This window comes from Corythoichthys intestinalis, chromosome 3 (genome assembly GCF_030265065.1).
Source record: "Corythoichthys intestinalis isolate RoL2023-P3 chromosome 3, ASM3026506v1, whole genome shotgun sequence".
In the NCBI taxonomy this organism is placed as follows: domain Eukaryota; kingdom Metazoa; phylum Chordata; class Actinopteri; order Syngnathiformes; family Syngnathidae; genus Corythoichthys; species Corythoichthys intestinalis.
Window position 1 is genome coordinate 44479573 of NC_080397.1, and position 18588 is coordinate 44498160.

Here is an 18588-nt window from a genome sequence, read left to right on the forward strand (position 1 = left end):
CAACTTTGTGACAAGCCTGCGCAAGGTTAGCATATATTGTTGATCAGGCTACTCCTTTCTTAGCAGCTCAGCATTACAATTCTACTAATGTATTTATGATGATCAAACTGGGATGTGGATTAGCATATGTCCATGTAACATCTTTCTCACATTCTACAGATACATTTCTGCAATTGAATTGAGTTGAATTGAATTGAATCTAAATGGTTAGACTTGGATTGGAACCATACTTTGAATCAGGTTTCACCAAATCCGGACCTCGCGGCCAATTTTCCTGTTCTGTTTTCCATGTCTACCTCGTCTAACACACCTGAATCAAATAATCAGGATCATTATCAGGCTTCCGGAGAGCTTGCTGGTGACATAATAATTTGATTCAGTTGTGTTAGGGGAGAGAGACTTGTAAAACACTAAAGGATAGGTGGCAGCAAGGTCCGGATTTGGTGAACCCTGCTTTAAAGTATCAGTGTATTTCATGCTATTTCATGCAATATTTCAGAAAGTCCTTGATTGGTTTGTCAATTTTTCCGACTTTTGTGGGCTGTCTCACATAAAATGATAAGCACTAAGAAGTACCGTCAGTTGAGGAAATATTAATTGAGCAGAATAGTGAATATACTATTTCAATTCTAAATAGAATTCCTGAGTGTTTCTTCAAACTATGCAGAACTGCACTTTCATTTCACAAGAGCAATAAATGCACTTAAAAATAAATTAAAATACCCGAACTTAGCAAATGATATACTATATATATATAGAAAAATAAAATAAACCCTAAATGTGGATCTAAGTACAACAAAAGAACAATTGCCTAACTTGCATTGCAAACGTATGCTAGCTTACATACCATGAAATGCTAACTTTTTTTTTTTTTTTTTGGCAATGCTCTTAGCAAAGACATATTCAAAGACATATTCCCACAAAAAAACTGCCAAATATACATCTAAACTAAATAATGAATGCATAAACAAACATATTAGCTCATATTCAGCCACATTAGACGAGTTATGACATATTCACTGTTGCCACTAGAGGGCAGTGTATCCACCCAAATCAATTAAACTAGATGCAAACACTTCAAAAACAAACCATTACAACACCGCTCTAATTAAACTAATCCTCGAAGCAGCAAAATTTGATTTAAAGCTTTTTTCTAATGGAATTACTCGAGTTTATCGCTTAATCGTTGCACCACTACTTTATATGTATGTATATATATATAATATATACAGTTGTGGTCAAAAGTTTACATACACTTGTGAAGAACATAATGTCATGGCTCTCTTGAGTTTCCAGTTATTTCTACAACTCAGATTTGTCTTCAATAGAGTGATTGGAACAGATACTTATTTGTCACAAAAAACATTCATGAAGTTTGGTTCTTTTATGACTTTATTATGGGTGAACAGAAACAGTGATCAAATCTGCTGGGTCAAAAACATACATACAGCAACACAAATTAGCAATTTTGGTGACTTAGAAAGTTGTGTCAGTGAAATGAGTTTCATAGCATGGCCTCTTAACTTCTTGTGAGTGATTATGAGTGACTAAAGCTGGTGACTTCTCTGAGGCCATTTAAATAGGGCTCATTGGATGCAAACGCCCACAAACGCTACAATGGGAAAGTCAAAGGAGCTCAGCATGGATCTGAAAAAGCGAATCATTGACTTGAACAAGTCAGGAACGTCACTTGGAGCCATTTCAAAGCAGCTGAGGTCCCAAGAGAAACAGTGCAAACAATTGTTTGTACGTATAAAGTGCATGGCACTGTTTTGTCACTGCCACGATCAGGAATCACCTGCTGCTGAGAGAAAATTGGTCAGGAGGGTGAAGATTCAACCGAGAATCACCAAAAAGCAGATCTGCCAAGAATTAGAAGCTGCTGGAACACAGGTGTCAGTGTCCACAGTCAAGCGTGTTTTGCATCTCCATGGACTGAGAGGCTGCCGTGCAAGAAGGAAGCCCTTGCTCCAAAAGCGGCACCTTAAGGCTCGACTGAAGTTTGCTGCTGATCAAAGATAAGACAAAGATAAGACCTTCTGGAGGAAAGTTCTGTGGTCAGACGAAACAAAAATCGAGCTGTTTGGCCACAATGCCCAGCAATATGTTTGGAGGAGAAAAGGTGAGGCCTTTAACCCAAGTACACCATGCCTACCGTCAAGTACGGTGGTGGTAGTATTATGCTGTGGGGCTGTTTTGCTGCCAGTGGAACTGGTGCTTTACAGAGAGTAAATGGGATAATGAAGAAGGAGGATTACCTTCAAATTCTTCAAGATAACCTAAAGTCATCAGCCCGAAGATTGGGTCTTGGGCGCAGTTGGGTGTTCCAACAGGACAATGACCCCAAACACACATCAAAAGTGGTAATGGAATGGCTAAATCAGGCTAGAATTAAAGTTTTCGAATGGCCTTCCCAAAGTCCTGACTTAAACCCCATTGAGAACTTGTGGACAATGCTGAATAAACAAGTCCATGTCAGAAAGCCATCAAATTGAACTGAACTGCACCAATTCTGTCAAGAGGAGTGGTCAAAGATTCAACCAGAAGCTTGTGGATGGCTACCAAAAGCGCCTAATTGAAGTGAAAATGGCCAAGGGACATGTTACCAAATATTAGCCCTGCTGTATGTATATTTTTGACCCAGCAGATTTGATCACTTTTTTTTTGTTCACCCATGATAAAGTCATAAAAGAACCTAACTTCATGAATGTTTTTTGTGACAAAGAAGTATCTGTTCCAATCACTCTATCAGAGAAAAATCAGAGTTGTAGAAATAACTGGAAACTCAAGAGAGCCATGACATTATGTTCTTCACAAGTGTATGTAACCTTTTGACCACAACTGTATATATGATATAGTAAATGATTTGCCTTCAAGGTTTGTCCAGTTGAGTCAGGTAGCTTTCATATTTTAGAAGTTGGAACTCTTAATGTGTCTGCATGGTCTGTTTTTTTTTTTTTTTTTTCCTTGGCCATTCACAAGTTCTTTTGTCTGTAAATTACTATTTTGTTAGAATGAATCTATAGTTAGATTTAAACATGTTTGGTGTGTCAGTAATTACCTAGCTGCCGAAGTGACGCATGTTACTATTTTTTGAGGCATTGTTCTCTCTTTTGATGTTCTCTGACATCAGCTTTCGATGTACAATGAACCATGAATATTATGCAAGTGCATAAACAGAAACTGCAAAACTCGCTTTGATCAGTTGGAAAACTTCTGCTCCTGCAGTTTTTAGCTTAACGTACAATTGAAACTGACCCTTGTGGGATTTGAAACAAAGTGCTTGTATATGTAAACAAAGGCATAAATTACGCTCTTCTCTAGCAGTTCAGAAACATACACCGCCATTGGGCCTTAGTGTATAATTTTTCAAACCCATGGTGCTTCCCAATTCTCTGTTTGAACATTCTGGAAATACCAATTTAGTGATCCATCCATAGTCAACAAGCCAAGAAGTTGTTTCCTCTTCTTTTTTTCAGAAAAGAACATGCGGATCAAATGGAGGTTTGTGTTAAATCAATCCTCTGGCACTTATGTCTAGCTGTCAAAGAAGAAATAATAGTTTCTTCTCCAATTGAAAAATAAACCATCCACTTGATGTTTTGTTTTTCTGTGTTGATTGTTGTATTACTTTGTTTTCAACTTGAATATTCTATGCTCACCGGTTTTATTTAAAGCCCAAGAAAGAGAACTACTTTAATGCACACAATATGGACAGAATTCTGGGGTAAAGGTAAAACGAGGTTTGGACAAATGTGTGCAAATGTGTGCACTATTTTAGCGACTGTTAGACAGACTTTAGTTTTCAGGGACTTATGTTAAACAATAAAGAATGAATGAATAAATAAATCAATAAATAAAAGGGAAAAAAAATGCATAGCAGACACAACCCACCCAAAATAACATTAATAACAAAGAGCAACCAAGTCATCTGCTTTACTTCCAATATTACATTTATATCAGATGTAGTATAATATAGCTGTGAAAAAAAAAAAACTATATTGTTTTAGAGGGTACTCATATGTGACAGTTATTTGTAATTCATAATTGATTTATGCATATACACTATGTAACTATTACACTATGTAACGTTTAAGTTGTGGTCGATTTTAGCGACGCCGGTGGACAAAAGTGGTAGTGTTTTGCCTTAAGGGAGATTGCGTTTCCCATGAGGACCAGCGCACACCTGCAGTGTCGTAAAATCATGAATCAATCAAATTTCAATCTCCTGATCGCCCGCAGATGGATTAAATGGCATTTCTGTTTCTAGCAGCTGTGTAAAGGATGAATAGTAAAAAGTTAATGAATACAGTTCTTGCAAAACAATAGCATATGACAGTTAGGTACCTGTGGCTTTGTGTGGCTAACCCCCCACCCTACCCTACCTGAACTTGTGAGCGCTGATGAGTTTGGTTGTGTGTGTGTGTTTGTTTGGGGGCGGGGGGGGGGGGGGGGGGGGTCACGCCAGCAAGTCAAAGCCGAGCCAATGTTTATTCTTTCTATCCTGGAATTGCCTTTCTATCCCCCTCCTCAGACAGAACTTTTTGTCTCTTGTTGCTCTGCCATCTTTGCACAATTCACGCGAAAGCGTACGCCTCTACTTCCGTCTTTATAATGAATGGGGGAGTGACGTATGCCGTAAAGCAGTCAGCACATTTGTATTTTTTTTTTTTTTTGTGTGCGTGTGGCAGGATTCGTGCCGCCCTCCTAAAAGTTAATTACCGTATTTTTCGGACTATAAGTCGCAGTTTTCTTTCATAGTTTGGCTGGGGGTGCGACTTATACTCAGGAGCGACTCATGTGTGAAAATATTAACACATTATGATATCATTTCCAGTGTTGTTAATCTTACTGAAAAAAAGTAATTAATTATAGTTACAAATTACTTCTCCCAAAAAGTAATTGCGTTAGTAACTCAATTAACTGATTGTAAGAGTAATTAGTTACTTGGCAAAGTAATTGGTGATAATTACTTTTTTTTTTTTTTTTTTTTTTTTTTTTTTTTTAGGAAAAAAAAAAACATTGGCCACACTATGTGAAGTTTTTTTGTGGAGGTTTTTGGTACAATTGGCCCGAGCCCAATTCTTTACCCTAATTTACCCTTTACCCTGAATCAACTGTTAAAAGTTGTTAAAATTGCTCCCATTATTGCATTAGTTCCCTTCTCTCTACTTTCGACATATGAAAGTTTTAAAACCGTTTCATCATTTAAAGATAGATTCAAGTCAAGATTTTGCCGATTTAGAAGTATTTTAGATAAAAATTTACTTAGGTTCGCTAGGAAGGTTCTCTACAACAGAGCCGTCCTAAAAAGCCTACTGCTTTAAGATAGCGGCTGTCAACTAACGCATTAAGTGCCATGTCTGTCATTTTGCATCTAGTTATATCTATATACAGTACATGTGATATCTACCATGTCTACCATATCTACCATAACATGCGGGCGTAGTTTGTGGGCTATCGGCTACAACATGTATTATTGGAGCTACCTAGCATCGCGTTTGGTCGGCATCACAACTTTCTAGCCTCCTCCCCGCTCCTGCTCTGCTCTGTCGTCTCGGTGAGTCCGTCTCCCTCAGACTTTTCGACCAATATAGTAACGCATAGTAACGCATGCCTTTCCGTCCTCAGTAACGGTAACGGCGTTGCCAAGATAGAAAAGTAATTAATTAGATTACCCACTACTGAAAAAAGTAACGCCGTTAGTAACGCCGTTATATTGTAACGCCGTTATTAACAACACTGATCATTTCACATGTTATTTTGGTGTTTTGGAGTGACACTGATGATTTGGTAAAAATGTTAGCATTTTCTTTATGCCATAGTTATCTGAATAACTCTTAATAGCTATGGCCACATTCGCGTTCTGCCATTGGCAATGTGTGTTCAATTGTATTATTGACTTTTTTTATTTTGAAATGCATGCTTATAGTTTGTGGCACTCGCCAGAGGAAGACGGACAGCTACGCAGAAATTGAGCGAGTGGGCGAGAGAAAAAGAGAGAGAAAGAAACATGGGTGCGAACTTACGTTCATTGTTTATGCTTGTAAAATATCTTTACAGAGGTAACGCCTGTGTGTATCATCTTTTCTGTTGTTGTTGTGTGTTTTCCACCCGCGATCGGACACTTAGAGCCAGTTGTGTGGTTGTTTGAACGATGTGCTAATGCTAGTGACCGCTTGCTAACCGTTTGTGTCATTGCTGTAATAGCAGCTAATTATCATTTATTTATGTTGATGCGAACCTGTTTGGTATCGAGGATGAAATTGATTTGTATTATTTCTATTTTTAGTTTCACTCTTCAAATGATGGTGTCATAACGACGGCCAAAATAAAGTCAGAAAATTATACGGACATCCAGCATCGTCATTTGGAAGTTTAGCTCACTGTGTAGCCAGGACCAAGCCGTAGCGTCCTAGTGAGGACAGTATAATCGCATTTTGTTGTTCATGCATCATGTAACATCATCATATTGCACACTTATTCAGCATGTAGTTATCTATTGTATTTTTATATTAAATTGCCTTTCAAGATGACATATCTGTTCTATGTGTTGGATTTTATTAAGTAAATTTCCTCCAAAAATGCGACTTATACTCCGGTGCGACTTATAAAACGACATATAAAAGATGTGTCATTCAACTAGTCGTCAGTCGACATAATCACAAATGTTGTGAAAATATTTTAGAAAGGTTGAAAAGTTACCTAGTGTTGCTTTAAAATAATTGAAACAGAAATACATATGTGAGGTGATGAAATTCTAAATACTGTACATTTAAAATACCAGCCACAGATTTTCCAGGGAAAATTTATTTTCTGGTTGCCAGTGTAACCTCTCTCATGTGGCTTTACCGACTCCGAGAAGAAAAATTCAACAATATCTAGATTTAGATGTTGAAAACAAGTTTGTCGGCTCATAATTTATAGACTTCCCTTCTGCTGACACCACATCCTTTTTACATCACAGTCTAAATCCTAGCATTTCTCTTTCCTAATGCTACACTTCTCTTCTCTGATCCTCATGTTGAACCTGATACTTGATACCAATGAACCACAGCTGATATAATCATAACACTGACTGTGTGGCTGTGTTGCCAGCACATTATCAGATGTAGTAAATCAGTTTATAGATTAATCAAATTCACTCACCGCGTCTTAATACTGCACCCCCTTCTTTCCTCCCCTTTCGGCTCTTCACAACATTAAACTCAGTTTGGCCCATTCTCAGTGCACTCAGGTGTGGCTCAACCGCCACACTCTGTTAATAAGGCTGCGATGCGTTCATATTGTATTTGCCCCCTGGTCATCTGATTGAATCAGTGCTGCAATGTGGTTAAAAGTGTGGCACTGATAGCTGGGATATGCTGTTAAAGAAAAAAAAGGGGTCTTCGAGGTGTGGCAGTGCTGTCTAAGTGTTGGGACACACGGGAGACACATCTGGGTCTGCACTGACACTTCTTAAACACAAACACACACAATCAAAGAGGCTCAGAGGAAAACCTGATTTCTACGTTGCAGCTTATAAGGAGCTATGCCTCCTATGCCTCATGAGAGAGAATTTCTAAATATGAACATAAATCATTCACATCAAGTCCATGATCACAGATATACTGTACTAAGTGTAAGTCTAAATGTCTGTTTTCCTCCCAAGATCTTAAGGGTAAAAACATTCATCACCTCTCATCTCTTAAAACTAAACGATACATACATAACACAAAGACAGGAGTAAAGGAGAGCAATATCACACATGGAGCTACCCAATTAAGCATTCCTGTAGGTACCATTCATAGATAATGAAGGAAGCAGGCGCCAGTGGGAATTTGTATGGCAGCCTTTTCTTTCCCTCTTCCACTCCCAATAGAAACAACATGATCCCTTGGTCTTCTGTAAATAGCAATAAAATAAATTAATGTTAGAATAACACCTGGCCCTTCTTACGAAATGACTACTGTGATTTTCAGACTACAAGCCGCTACTTCATTTTGAATCCTCCGGCTAAAAGTCCAGTGCGGCTTATTTGTTGATTCATTTGGGTTAACACTGGAAGTCCTGTTTTTTGGGGGGGCTATAAATACCAGAAAGGCGTCAAATTACCCCGAACCTGACTACTGGGCTTTGTCAAACAATAGACCACTCAAACAGATAATCAAGCAGGCCACCCATATACACTCCTGTGGAGTCGCTGCCTAGGTGTGAAGGGGGGGGGTTTCACTCTGCATAGCTGCAATTAGCATCTTGAATATAAGAGAGACGAAGGGTGGACTTCTTGGTGGGTCTTGAAAAGGAATTGGCTCACTGAAAGAAGGCAAGGCAAGGCAAATTTATTTATATAGCACAATTCAACACGAGGCAATTCAAAGTGCTTTACATCACATAAAGATCATAAAAATCACATTTAAATCAATACAACGTAAAAACCAAGACAAAAGATCGCACTTAATCACAGAATAAAAATAAATAAATCCAAATAAAACAAAAATAAAAAAATAAAACAAAAACTACTACTCCTAATAATAATTGAAATCAGCAATGGAGATAAGCACAAGAGGAATAGAAAGCAGGTAGATTGAAATATATAGACGGCTATGGATATGCAGTGTTAAACAAAAGCGTTTTTAGTTTTTAAAAAAGAATGAAAAAATTGCTTCGGCAACAACCTCCAAAACCTAGCCCCGGGAAAAGGGCGAAGTGTCATATGTCACTACATAAAAATGTTTTGTTTTGTTTTGTTTTATATTACACCGTCCCCTGTACTGTAGGCAAACTGCAGCTTTTGGCAGATGTAAAAAGGTTGTCCGCCCGATTGCCTGCCTGAATCGTCCACTGTCCGACAAGCAACAACTGTTTTGTCCAATTGGACAAGCCTATTTGGGCAGGAAGGGGGGTGGGGGGATAATGACGTCTGAAGGTGTTCATTGTCTCACACAACCATCCAATGGCACCTTTGCCTCCATACAGTTTACACACATACACACATTATATGTGAGACATACTGTAATTCTGAAGTTAAAAAAAAAGAAAAGACAGCCTGACTAGTATGTCCCATTTGGTTTACACAGAGGATAAAACTGGAAGAGTTGAAGGGACAAGTTAACACCTAAAAAGAAAAGTCACATCCTGTCAATAGTTTGGTCTATTTTATGGTGGCTTTTTCACACCAACCCGTCTACTGGGCTTGAATGTGACAACAGGACAGATAGATTAATGCTCATGACGGTCTCATGTCATAATTATGGTTGTCTAATAACAGTCTTATGGCGCCACTGTCAAATAAAGTGTTACCATATACCATAACTAACAGTTAATGAAACAACAGTAACTGAAGAAATAATTAGCACAGAACATGAATTTTGATTGTTATTTACATCTGTAGCGCTGCAATGCATGCTAGGAGGCATGCTGGACAACAACAGTGTTGACAGCAGAGGTTCCCTGTCTCCCGGAAGGGAGCGTTGCCAAATAAAGCTTCTTGAAGCAATGATGCTCATTCATGGTGGTTCATTTGGTCTTATTACAGTCGTATGATGCAGCTGTCAAATAAAGTGTTTTCGGTTAATATCTTTTGGTGTAAATATCCCATAATACAGTGAGGACAGCTGCGGCTTATAGTCCAATGCGGCTTATCTATGAACAAATGTCGTTTTCGTGTCAAATTTAGTCGGTGGTGGCTTATAGTCAGGTGCACCTTATAGTGCCATATTAAGCTATTTTTTCCTCATTTTTTTTTAGATTGCATTTAACCTTTGGCTCTTTTTTCAGCATGCCTCAGCTCTCTGACACAAGTACAGTGAAACCACATGCTGTTGTTGACACTGTTACTTTCTATATCCAAGTTTTCCCCACTAGTGGTATTTTAGTTCTTACACCAGGGATACTACCTTTTTTCAGAGGTGCCATCCTGACTGGACTGCTTTGATCTTGACTGAATTTCTATTCCCTACATTTTTTAGTGTGCTGTATGCAGTCCTGGCTGACATATAGTCGCTGAACAGAAACAGAAGAATGTCTTTGGTGTGCTGGTGTCAGGAAAACACAAGCCACAGTAATACTGTTTAAGACAAAGTGAAGCGATGGATACAATAAGGCAGGGGTGGCTGAGGAGATAAAACAAGTGTGAGGGGGGAGGAGCCCAGAGCGGGAGAGATGAATAACTGTGTGACAGGTGGAATGAAAAAGCTGCAGAGGGTATACAGAGAAGTGTGGTTATAGGCGGGTGTGTGGTGTGGCGTAACGTTGTGTTTGGGTCATACATCACGCTAATACAGCAGGAGGACATAGCCTAGCGCAGCGCTATGCAGAGCAGGAGTTGAAGAATATGCTGTGCTTGCAAACTGCTCAATCTGATTGAAACCCACCACTCAGGGGCTATACTTGCACCCTCAAGTACTCGTTATAAATCTTCCATTGCCCCGCATATTTACTGATAATCCCCCAAAGCAGACACATGGGCACTTGATAGCAGTAAAAGATGCTCCATGTATTTGTCAGCATCCTGTTTGGCTCAGGCTTCAGCATTTTCACATGCAACGACATGGTGAGTGAGGTGTGACTCATTCAATTAAACTCCCATCAGATCACCAATTTTAGAGTGTTTGTTGGCTAAGAAACGCCAGTGAAGATTTGAGGGTAGTTGGCTTCCACATATACTCTCTGTCAGAGAGGTGTCAAATTTATTATTGGTATATTGTTTTAGAGCAGCCAATAATCCAAACAATAAAAATATTAACATTTCCTCCCTCTTAGCGTCCATCAGTCAACAGAGCTCTAATTATATTTTATTGTGATTGTTTTATATTTTGACTCTCAATGTGCTTTCCATCATAAACGGAAAAGAAAGTTTAGCTTAGTCTCCTTTGAAATGTTTTTTGGGCAAAAAATATCCACCATTTAAAACACTTTGTAACTTTTCAGTTTTAGTCGATTTTAGCGACACTAGTAGACAAAAGCGGTAGTGTTTTGCCTTAAAAAAGACTGCGTTTCCCATGAGGACCAGCAAACACCCGCATGGTGTCGTAAAATCATTATGGTCGCCTGCAGATGGATTAAACAACATTTCTGTTTCCAGCGGCTGTGTGAAGGATGAAAAGTAATAAGATAATGAATCCAGTTGTAGCTAAACAATAGCATATGACAACCGTGTGGCTAACCCCCAAACCCTCCTGGTTGGAGGTGTCATGCCATTGTGTGAAAGCCGGGCCAATGTTTAATCTCTATATCCTGGTAGCAGCCCTGTCTTTTTCCTCCTCAGACAAAACTTTTTGTCTCTATTGCTCTACCTGGTACCTCTACATATGAAGTTAATTCGTTCCAGGACCTTGTTTGTAATGTCCGTATTGTTCGTATGTAGGATTTTCCCATAAGAAAACATTATAATTCATTAATTCATTCCCCAGCCCGAAAACCTACACTAAATCCTTAATAAATGCTGCTCGTGCTATAGCAAAAAGCAATTACACAGAGCAAAACAAATAAATTATTAATAAAAATCGGACTAATTATATAATCATAGAAATAATAATAATAATAATACCTGTAATAATAATATCTGTAATAATGTAACGAATCGGGTTCTAATGTGGCGGATGTGTTTTGCGTAGTGTACCTGAAGGTAATGTGTGGCTGACTTGACAGATTGAGAGAGGGACTTTTTATTTTCACTTTGTTCAGCTGCGGCGGACAGTAGGCATGTTGTGCTGCACAAGTTCTGAAATAAATGATTAAAAACCTGACGAAGCTGGTGATTTCTTTGGTGATGTTAACACAATAATAATTGTCACCTTAACTTATTAAGACTGGCGAACAGGGGTCGGAGAAGGACCGTCGAGATCGTAGACATTCTACGGCCCTATTGTCGAGCCAGTTCACGGATGCGCGCACCCCGCTCATAGTTTTCTATAATTTCCATCTTCATTTCAGTGGTAACCCTCACCTTTTTCCTTTTTTTCACCACCTGCACTAACATTTTTTGAACCTGTGGTGATTTCTCTCACAAGAAAATCGGCCATGCGTCCGTCTTGCGGGAAAACAAAGAAACTGCGGCGCTGTCATAAATCTTTAGAAACAAATGGCGAGTCTAGTTTCGTGTGTCGAAGCATTCGTGCGTCGAGGTACCGCTGTATAATGTAATTTTACCATCAATGAAAATAATCACTAGGTTTTCTAAACCTATCGTAGCGTATCGTGTAGATGAACTGAAATATTATTATTGAATGTAGAATTTAGGAAGCCTCTTGTAATGTATAATGTATACTGTACGCGTATTCAATACTAAATGGTGCATGCAGTAAATAACAAAGCTTTTTTAAAGCCTCAGTGATTGTCTCAAGTCATAAGTTTTCATATAAAGTGATTTTGTCTGTCTGACCTCATTGTCCAACATCTCGCTGTTTTAGGTCTTTTCACCATGACAAATGAACTCCACGTTGTCCTCTAATGTTTACACTATCGGTTCACCAAGTCAAAATATGACCGTTTTACTTTATAAAAATGACGTGGTTGGAAGAATGCTTTCAAGGTGTTCTGCCTTTTTCAGTTTGCACCAGCACCAGTTGATGTCTTTTATTTGCTGTCGCCTATTTTTCACGAAGCATTCAGATTCGGGTAGACATGTCCTCGTCCTCATCATTAACTAAGCTCATTGGTGCAGCAAAATGAAATTAAATAAATGCAAACTTAATGTAGATTCCAAGTCGTTGAGGTTATGATCGTCGCCCAAACACAGTCAATTTGATTCCAATGGTATTCACTCATACTCGGCTCATAATAACATTTCAGTCCAGTGTGTGTGGGTGTGTGTTTAATTGGATGTGCTTCGAGGTCTCATTGTTTGCCACCTGGTGATAAGCGTGGAGGCTGTGCTGCTTGGCATTTATCACCATTCACCTACAGAGAGCGGGAGCTGCAAGCAGGTCATGTGCTCTAGTCTCACCTCAGGGCTTATTAATTAATGTTGAAGGCCGTTTGATGAACACGCCACCAAACACTCACAGAGGTGACGATGCGAAGAGCTTCGATACAAGCCTTGCATTTTGCCCGCAGTGCATTTGAACGGAGCCAACAGTTATGTTTCTCTAATATGGGTGGCCTACTGAGGGACTCCAAGGTCTTCTCAGAAGTAGACCAGTGGTTGTCTGTAAAAGGAGTGTCTTGAGGTGTTGTTGTGAGGTTGGAGCTTGAGGTGAAAAGGTACAGGTATTGAAGTAGAGCCTACTATTGACTTGCCATTTTCATGAATGACCTTGTGTTTTCTTTGGTATTGTTCATTATAGTTCAAAGGTTGGTTTGGACCAACGCTCGCGGTTGGAAATAAGGGTTTTATGGAGTACGTGAGGGCCCCTTAGGCAGTGAACTGGTACTTTGGAGCCATGCGGTGTTTGACAGGGCAGTTATAATTGCTCCTTGGAGACAGTCAGCATCATCAAAATGAATCCTTTTTGAAAGCTTGCTCCTCTTCAAGAAGGGTGGATATGCCGCACGGGAGGAGTGAGACCATAAGGCAGCAAAGTGAGGGTAGACGTTTATTCGTTTGATGCTACTAATTTTTAGATTTGTCGACAGTCTGTACTAGGTCATTTGAGGCTTAATAATCTCTTGCCGTTTTACTGCTGTGTACTTTTTCCTCTCACTGGACCATTTTATTCCCTCAAATTAAGTTTCTTTAATGTTTCTCAATTGTGGAGAACTGGAAAACATGAGGCGCTGTGACCTAGCTTCCGTTTCGCTGAGGGCCACTTGTGGCTGAATGTCCAAAGGGTCAAGTTGCTTGAAGTGTGTCGGTTCATGTAAGTTTTTTTTTTCTTTTTTTTTTTTTTTTTTGTTCAGCTCTTTGAGAACAACAAGCTTAGGAAAGCCATATTTACATTTGCTTCTAGCAGATTGTACATTTCAGCATCCAAGAAGGATTTTTCTCAAGCCTGCTATTACTGTACAGTGGTACCTCGACATACGAATGCCTAGAGGTACGATCCTTTCGAAATCTCACGTAAAATTTGAATCGTCATTTGTCTTGACACATGACGACATGCTCGAAATACGACCATTTACAACAGCATCGCAGTTTCATTGTTTTCCCACAAGACGGCAGCAGGGTGAATTTTCTAAAAGAAATCAATAAGGGTCCAAACAAGGTTAGTGAAGGTGGTGAAAAAAGGAAAAAGGAACACTTACCATTAAAAATGAAGATAGAAACGATAGAAAAATATGAGGGTGGTGTGAACTGGGACAACAATACTGCCGGAATATGTCCACGATCTCAACGGTCCTCCTCCGACCTCCGTTTGCTAGTCTTTACAGGGTGACCCAAAAAAAAGTTTACACTGCCATAATACAACTTAAATGCCATGTTTATTCATCTTAGAATTAGAATTTAATCACAAATTATACATTATTGTAAAGAACATGTACAGTGCACTCTATTTTTCAATGTGTCCTCCCTTAAGTGTCACAACAGCCTCCAGGTGCCTGCGGAACGCTTGACAGGTCTATGTAGGATGTTGTCATCTTTTCCCAAGATCTAACAATGGACCTCTCCAAGGCTGCCACAGAAGTTTGTGGCTTCTTACAGGCACTGTCCTCAACAGTTGCCCATATGCTATAATCCAGGGGATTGAGATCTGGACTCTAGGGTGGCCACATATCACCTTGTCAATCAACTTTTTGGTCCGCACAGATCGTTACTTCCAGACCCAGGTTTTCGTGAGGCTGTTCCAGTATCTTTCAGCTTCTTTTTAACTTTGTAGACTGCACATCTGGATATTCTCAGATTTGCTGCAATCTCAGTAGGTGTCAGACCGGCACGCAGCAATTCAGGTACAGCTAAAGTTTTCTTCATTTTCAGCAGAAGCACAGAACTTGTAGAGACGAGAGATTACCAGCTGCATTGAGTGACCTTAATGAATCACTTAAGCATGACAACCTATTTAGATATGTTTCAATGGCTTTTAAACAAGCAGTCAACTGAGTGTAAACTTCTTTTTGGGTCACCCTGTATAAGTTAAGGTGACAATTATTATTATTGTAACCAGTGTTGTCACTAACCTGTTACTGTAATCTAATTACTTTCTTTCAGTAACAAGTAATTTAATGTGTTCATTTTTCCAAACCAGTAATCTGATTAAAGTTGAATGATGAATGAATGTTGAATGAATGAAGAATACTGTAGTCATGTACGAAGAGCATTTTGAATAGAATATGTAAGAAAGGTTCTCACTGCGTGTTTGTTTCCATGGTAACTGCTCACACTTACTTCCTGTTTTGGTCTCGAGTCACACGCGCTAAGTGTTTTGGGACTGAGAAAGGCGGGTGCCAGCACATTCGAGCCGAGTGCAGCCACCTGTTGAGATGTGCGAGGGATTGTTAATCTGTGTGCGTCCATTAATGAACGTGAATATTTTTCCTTTATTCTGGAGGGCTCCAGTAATAGGTTGGAGCTGCTACATGTGCGCCCGTTTGATAACTTTGCCGTTACAACGGCGGGTCGTCATCAGCGATCATTGTTTACATCATATTCGTGTTGCTCATTTATGCTGTGAGGTGATGTGTTCGTTGAGCATCTTTGAGATGTGTTGTAAGTCTGATTGAGTGTATGGTGCTTAGTTGCTGCCACGTTTTGTGGCCAAATTCACCGCGTTTGTGTATGCCATACTTCCGGGTTGTGCGCGCGCCTCCGCGCCCGCCCCCACCTTTGTGTTTATTGCACTGTGCAATTCATTTGTGTGTTGTTGATTGATTATTGTGCAGTGAATTTGCATTGTTTTACATTGGCACTGATATGCTGTAAACCCTAACCTCTTAACCCTAACCCAATTTTTTTGACATTAGGCTTAATCTTCAAATTAGTGGGATTTAATTAGTAGGTGGAGTTGATTTCAACAAATTGCATGCAGTTTGTCCGTTATTTGTTAGTGTCAAGGCTCCGGAGTGGCCTAGCTAGCACAAGTCAATTGTGTTTGAAATGAACTCCATTGAATAATTAAACCTCCGCTAACTCAAAGATTAAGCCTTATGTGAAAAATTCTGATCTTCTCCTTTAAATTCAAATTATCGGAAAGTCAATTACATGCGAAGACATATTTCTGTTGTCATTCTTATGTTGAGGCGGCAAAGGTAAAAAAAAAACGGTAAAAAGTAACTGATAAATTTCTTTTAATGTATGTTAGTTACTCTGATAATAAAGTAATCAATAAAGTAACTAGATTTACTTTTTTAGGTATAATCAATAATCAGTAATTACTTTTTCTGTGACAACACTGATTATAACATTGGCAAGAATGTCGCAGGCTTCATCAGGTTTTTAATTATTTATTTTAGAACTTGTGCAACACAACAGGGCTACTGTCCACCATAGCTGACGCCAACCACTACTGAACATGAAAAAGTAAAAACATCTCACTCTTTCATTTTGAAAAAAATTTCAATCAAAAAATAAACTAATAGCTCGCCATTGTTGACGTCGCCGAGCGGTGACGTCACATCGGGCTCCCTGCCGTTCTTCCACAGTGTCTTTAACTACATAAGGTAGTGATTGAAATACACCAGAAGGTGTCAATGGAGAGTTTTAAATTAATTAGAGATCTAGCCAAAGCAAAGTCTGAGTAAGTTTTATGTGTATTTTGCATAGCTATTTTGATTGGGAATGCCAGTTCTCTTCGCATTGAGCGCTTTTCTTTTTGTGAACATTATTTTTTTGAGAGAGATGAATATTATTTGATATTATTATTTGATATATTATTATGACTGTCAGTGGTGGCTGCAAAAGGTATACAGTATGTTCTGTGTTGTGTTCAATTAGGCGTATTAAGAAAAAGAACGTCTCCTGCTCTGTCCAAAAGCATGATGGGAAGTTGGGCAACTATAACTGTTTGTAGTAGCTTCTAAAGCTTAAGCCAATAAAAGGCGCGACCTAATGAGCGCCTGTGTCCATTCGCACATCTCTGCCTTTTCGCTCTCAATGTGCTAAATGGCGTCATTGTAAACTGTTTGAGGCAACGCATGAACGGGTAATTCCGTGTATGCGTCAAATATTTTAATGTGAATAATTTAAAAAAAATAATTACCGCCCGTTAACGCGATAAATTTGACAACTCTAATTATTATTATTATTATTATTATTATTATTATTATTATGATTTTTAATTATAATTTATTTGTTTTGCTCTGTGTAATTGCTATTTGTGATTGGAGCTGCAGTATTTATAGAAGATTTAGCGTAGGTTTTTGGGCTGTGGAACGTATTAATCGAATTACAATGTATTCTTATGGGAAAATCCCGCTCGGCATACGACCATTTAAACTTACAAATCAGGTCCTGGAATTTAATTCATATGTAGAGATACCACTGTATAGCTGTAATTGACCAGGGCGTCGGAAACCACTTGCTCTTGAGCTTGTAGATTCAATGAATGTGGGGTCATGATTGGAGGGCAGAGGCTATGACAGAAACTGTGTGGAACATATGAGCTTGTGTGCGTGTGCGCGTGTGTGACCACTGAATTGATGGGTGTGAAACCTTTCTACCCCCTTCATCTGACCGCCACTTATTCTCTGCCTCACAAAGAAGATCATATCAAAATTGCAATTAACTTGCCATGTCCACCTTGTTTAATGCAGCAACACATAGTAAATATAATTCATTAGTACAGACAGACCTTCATGGTTGACTGGTGCTATATTGTTTTCCATAAACAGCAGCGTGCGTCTCCCTGGGCGTGACCCAGGTGTTGACCCATGAAGAACTCTTGACCGATCTTGCCATGTCCTCCCGACTGAGTGTCGTGACACTCTGAATTTTGACCGACAGGCAGCCAAAGAGAGACAGACTGACTTTGACCCAGACACACTGGAATGTAAATAAGGGGATCGACAGAGATTATACTGCCTGCTTTTTAAAATAGCCCGGGTCCTTGTCCAAGTCAGGCCCCCTTGAGAGGTCAAAGATGAGGGTATTTTTCCTTGATACGCAGTTTTTTTAGATCAGATTTTTTCACATTCAAGTTTTCTTTTTTGTTTAGTTTTATGAGGTACATTATTTTCAGAGCAAGGCTCAAACAGAGTGCACTGGTGAAAGATTGGCCTGATCTCATCCCTCCTTCATGCTCGCATTCCCAAGCCAGCTGCCGCTACCCTCCCTTTGCCTCCTTATCCTTTCATTCTGTTTCTATCCTCCCCTCTGCCTCACCTCCCTCACTCCAACATGGTCTCATGGAAATTATTCAGAAATGGAAAAGGATGAAAAGTCTCGAGTTCATGGGCTCTTTTTCTCCATGTTCAAGTCAAGGAGACAAAACGGTAACAACTAGGGCACACGTATTTCTTCACTTTGTTGAAAAGCTATTTGTTATTATGGCTGCATTTGAGTGGATTTCTTTTGGTTGTAGTACTTTTTGTCTATAATTCTTGCTTTACCGCATTTTTTTTTCCTTTTGAGAACACTTGTTTCAGTTTTGTCTTAAAGTTTGTTACATATTTATTTATAGACACGTATAGCATAAAAACCAAGCATTACAAGGATCTAGGGTATCTTACACTGATGCCTGTTTGTTGAACTGTTAATTTATTATTTATTTGAATTAAAAAATCCTGAACACATTT

At 39.1% G+C, this 18588-nt stretch overlaps 1 protein-coding gene across 4 annotated transcripts in view; it reads left to right on the plus strand.

The window, feature by feature from the left end:
* Positions 1-18588, plus strand: part of LOC130912956 (tetratricopeptide repeat protein 28-like) — a 511674-nt gene that overhangs the window by 286225 nt on the left and 206861 nt on the right. The window contains exon 1 of one of the 4 annotated variants that reach the window (XM_057831147.1): positions 17270-18285. The exons of the other annotated variants lie outside the window; for them this stretch is intronic. Coding sequence (XP_057687130.1) covers positions 18013-18285 — 273 coding nt within the window. The 5' untranslated portion in view covers positions 17270-18012. Of the gene's footprint in view, positions 1-17269; positions 18286-18588 lie in introns of those variants that run through there. 4 annotated transcript variants of the gene reach the window in all.